At 44.9% G+C, this 4,373-nt stretch overlaps 1 protein-coding gene across 1 annotated transcript; it reads right to left on the bottom strand.

The window, feature by feature from the left end:
• Positions 1-926: 926 nt before the first annotated feature.
• Positions 927-3,897, bottom strand: LOC123172521 (histidine-containing phosphotransfer protein 2-like). Its single transcript, XM_044589476.1, has 6 exons — positions 3,706-3,897; positions 3,480-3,601; positions 3,302-3,370; positions 1,997-2,068; positions 1,575-1,647; positions 927-1,173 (listed from the first exon to the last, which is right to left on the bottom strand). Exons 1-6 carry the CDS (start codon positions 3,763-3,765, stop codon positions 1,138-1,140), a joined length of 432 nt encoding a protein of 143 aa, XP_044445411.1. The 5' UTR covers positions 3,766-3,897; the 3' UTR covers positions 927-1,137.
• Positions 3,898-4,373: the final 476 nt, after the last annotated feature.

The raw sequence follows: 4,373 nt of genomic DNA, 5'->3' as shown, positions 1-4,373 counted from the left end.
GGAGTCCGGGGATCGTCATCGAGCTGAACGTGTGCTAAAACTCGGAGGTGCCGTAGTTTCGGTGCTTGATCGGTCGGGCCGTGGAAACGTACGACTACATCAACCAAACGCTTCCGTTGTCGATCTACAAGGTACGTAGATCACACTCTCCCCTCGTTGCTATGCATCACCATGATCTTGCGTGTGCGTAGGAAAATTTTGAAATTACTACGTTCCCCAACACCCACCCCGTCGGAGTTCACCAGGGGCTGGTTCCTGCGAATCACAAGTTAAGCAAAGCACACGAAATCAATACCCAACACGAGATAACAAGAGCAGAGGGGGAGGGAGGGCGTAGGGGCGGCGGTACGAACAATCGGAAGGCAACTTCGTTGAGGATGTTGTGTCGGCGTCGTGGAGGAAGAGGTTGACGACCTCGGCGAGGAAGCCCTCCTGCTCCACCGACTGCAGGTGTTGGAAACCCTCGTCCACAATGCCCTAGATTATCATACCAGAGGTAATTAAAGTCCACAGTGGCAACTTAGAGTTTTTTTCTTTTCGAAACGGAAACTCAGAGTTGTCTCTGAGAAATAACCCGGTTAGAAGAGGAACTTCAGTTGAGGAGCTACCCAAGTGTGTAATGTGCAACTCATGCATGAGGATGGAGGTCATCCGTCTGGGATATGCAAAGAGGATGCCCGAGTTGACTGTAGTCGATCTCATTGCTGAGCTTGGTGTCATCCTAGATGAGTTCGAAACGGATGCAACAACCAGCAATGAAAATGGTGATTTACTGCACTCTCGGTATACCAGCCAATAGTAACACTTTAGAGCACAAGGCAGACACACACACGTCACACTCTGGTGTAGTTCCACAAGAATGTAATCGAAGAGAGAGAGAGAGAGAGAGAGAGAGAGAGAGAGAGAGAGAGAGAGAGAGATTCATGTCACCAACAAACAACCGACCAAATAATCCATGACACACAAGGTACATAGAGTTGACAGACACAAACATTGACACACATGACAACAAGTGTCTTTCACAGGGTTACGAGCACGCCCTCCAAACCCAGACACCACTTGAACATCTTTAGCGATACATACACCCCATCATGCTAGGGATCATATGGGGCCATGATCCTTTTGCTTCAGTTGCTACTACTGAGGACCCATGGCCGTGATCTGCTGCTCCAGCTGCATCAAAAGAATAATAGGTTAATGAGTACGACCGGTCTACAACGCATTGTGGTGCTCAAGTCACATGGTTTCACAAATTAGTTACAAGTTGGTCCACATCTTACTCCTTTATACTTGTTAAGTTATGATGGGAAACAGAGAAATTCCACTTTGTAGGGCTACCCCATACATCTACTAAAAGAGACGACAAAATTAAGGCATGATAATTTCAAACACCTCGACTTATTAAGTGTTTTAGAAAACCCAAAAGTATATTTAGATAAATTTTAACACCGAACAAGAATAAGATTCAGGTTATTCATTTTGATCCTAAACGATATATGAGCAATCTCTGGATTATCATACTAGTGAGAAATCGGAAGTCAAAAGCCAACATAGCTAGGCACATAAGGTGCTACCTGAATCATTGTTTGTAGTTTGTTGCGCACATCATAAAACTCATTCCTAACAAGGTCCAATGCCATGAGGCACCTGGAATAATGCAAACATACACATTATCAAATTTTGGAGAGATCAAGCGAACTGAACAGAAACGGTTCAGAAATTTTGATCCTATATTCGAAAAATAAAAGCTTTTACCATCTCAGTTGTGCTAGAAATAGAAGTCAAGCCCACAAGTTACAAAAGGATCATCAAACATTAGCACATTCAGATAATGAACCAAATTGTACCAATCATGTGATTGCAGATCAAGTGAAAAGAATACTAGGTTGGTTTGAGCTAAATATTCAACTCACAGGTTTATATGCAAAATGTGAAAAATACATAGAGTGGAGAATAATTACTGTGCAACAAATATAATAAGACACTGAGTACTAACCCTTCTTTACTTTCTGCCTCATAAGACTGACGAAAGTGGGTGCAGGAGAGATTCACTTTCTTAGCACCAACACTGAAAACATACCAAGAAGCACCAATCAGGGAACTAGAAATTTCTCAAACTTATTAAATGCTGCAGCACGTTGATACACATAAGCATACTTCCGATGTCACAATAGTATCCACAAGGTGTCATTTCTTATCATGGTTGTCAACACAATAGATTGTTCGATAAACTAGAAAAAAATGGGTTGATGTGCAATAGCAGATTAGTAGTATTGGAAATATTTACAAACCAACAAATTTTTTCTTGCAGAGTCATAACGTTGGCACGCACGAAAGACAACTAAAGTTGGACCTTTTAGTTATGGCTATACGACAGTGCAAATGACACAAGTCACATGCTCATGACGTATACACCCTGCGCCGACACGTCCAGAAGCCAGAAAATGAACAATGGCATCATATAGAATAGCATATAATCAATACTAGAAATGCTTGCGGAACGACAAATTTCTCATTCCTAACCTAGAATAATGCCATTGGTTGAAATGCAGATTCAACAATACTAAATTTGTTTGCAAAACGGCAAAGTTTTCTTGGCTGAGCTATAACATTTCCATTGGCATGAATACAGACAACTCTGTTATGCAAAACACAACTAAATTCAGCCCTTCTACATATGGTTATAAGACAGCCACACACGACACGATCCGTGTCTGCGCCATCACATCTAAACAGAAAAAAAAACATTGATGTCGTGGACTAACCAAAAAACCCACGGTCGGCATCACGTACATTAATACCCGAAAAATTCGCAAAACGATAGTTTTTTCCTTGCCGAGCTAGAGCATTGACACTGGCAGTAATACCGGCAATTCTGTTACAGAAAACACAACTAAACCCAACTCTTCCAAATATGGTTACACAACAGGCGCAAACAACATGAATAACATGCCCAATGTACCGGCACACCTGAAGAGAAGCAACATCGATACCGCTGACATTCGAGAAAAACCGCGATCGTTGTCACCGCTGAATATATATCATATCATTAATATAATATATACTAGAAACGTTCGCAAGACGACGGACTTATCCTCGCCGACCCATAACATTGCCGTTCGCATGGGTACCGGCACTTCCGTTGCACGGAACACAACTAAATTCGGCTCTTCTACTTACGACTATATACGACAACGCAAACGACACAAAAACTGCATGCCGATGACAAACACATCTGAATTGCACGGCGTCGAGAGTTAAAAATGGGCCGGGGAAATAAATGGTTTATCATGGTCATCACCTGCCGCTGCACCCCTTTAGCTGATGCACCAGTGCGCCCACCCTGCTGAAGTTCACCACGGGCTGGTTCCTGCGAATCACAAGTTAAGCAGAGAGAGCAGATGAAATCAATACCACCCAACACGAGATAACAAGAGCTAGCAGAGGGGGAGGGAGGGCGTAGGGGCGGCGGTACGGACAGCAGGTGGGCGACTTCGTTGAGGATGTTGTCGGCGTCGTGGATGAAGAGGTTGACGACCTCGGCGAGGAAGCCCTCCTGCTCCACCGACCGCAGGTGTTGGAAAGCCTCGTCCACAATACCCTAGATGATCACACAAGAGGAAAGATCAGGCAATCCGGCCCAGTGATTCCAGATCACAAGCAAGCACACGGCGATTAGATGGGATGTAAGGGAAGGGGACTCACCGTGGTGAACATGGAGTCGACGAGGGCGTTGAGCTGAGCCCTGAGCGCGCCGGCCGCCATGGCAAGGAGGTCCGGGAGTCCGGCGGTGCAAGAGGGCGTGAGCGGAGGGGGGCGATCCGGGGGTAGGGCCGGCGGAGTGGACGAGGAGAGGGGAGAGAAGTGCAGGTTATATAGCGGACTCACGAGTCCATTTCTCTCACGCGGAGGCGTTTTGGCAGCCATTAACGAGCTTCGCGACGGCCTGCGTGCATGCATGCATGCATGCAGCTACTGCTAGTGCTGGATGGATTGATACCGCGTGCATTCATGAGCTAGCTGTTGCACGCTCTCTACAGCGAAGCACCAGTACACGTACAGTTGTCGTTTCCAAAACAGCAATGGTATTCTGCCGCTAAAAAAAGGAAAACAGCAATGGTATTCTTATTACATAGTATCACTTTTATAGAAAATCTTGAGTACTACTTATTGCAGTTTGATGATGATGGTTATTCCCACGTTCTGGCTTTGGTTTAGGCCCTGAATAAACGGATGGAGGGAGTAGAGCAGGTGGTTATTCTACCTCACACATTTCGAAAAGTATTTTTTTTGTTAAAACTTGTACTACTCCCTCCGTCACAGTTTAGAAGGCACAGTTAAATTTGCGTGTGTTTTCACAATAGACAAGGTTT

The sequence above is a fragment of the Triticum aestivum genome, unplaced genomic scaffold (assembly GCF_018294505.1).
Source record: "Triticum aestivum cultivar Chinese Spring unplaced genomic scaffold, IWGSC CS RefSeq v2.1 scaffold23037-2, whole genome shotgun sequence".
Classification (NCBI taxonomy): domain Eukaryota; kingdom Viridiplantae; phylum Streptophyta; class Magnoliopsida; order Poales; family Poaceae; genus Triticum; species Triticum aestivum.
Note: the sequence above shows the minus strand (reverse complement) of the source record. Positions and strands in the feature narration are given on the sequence as shown.

Bases quoted from the DNA above. Each gene is read 5' to 3' on its own strand.
- LOC123172521 (XM_044589476.1), bottom strand. From the start codon at position 3,765: ATGGCGGCCGGCGCGCTCAGGGCTCAGCTCAACGCCCTCGTCGACTCC. The intron at 3,371-3,479 runs GTCCGTACCGCC...TGTGATTCGCAG, and splicing joins AACGAAGTCGCCCACCTGCT to GAACCAGCCCGTGGTGAACT. The intron at 2,069-3,301 runs GTGATGACCATG...GTATGTTTTCAG, and splicing joins CTAAAGGGGTGCAGCGGCAG to TGTTGGTGCTAAGAAAGTGA.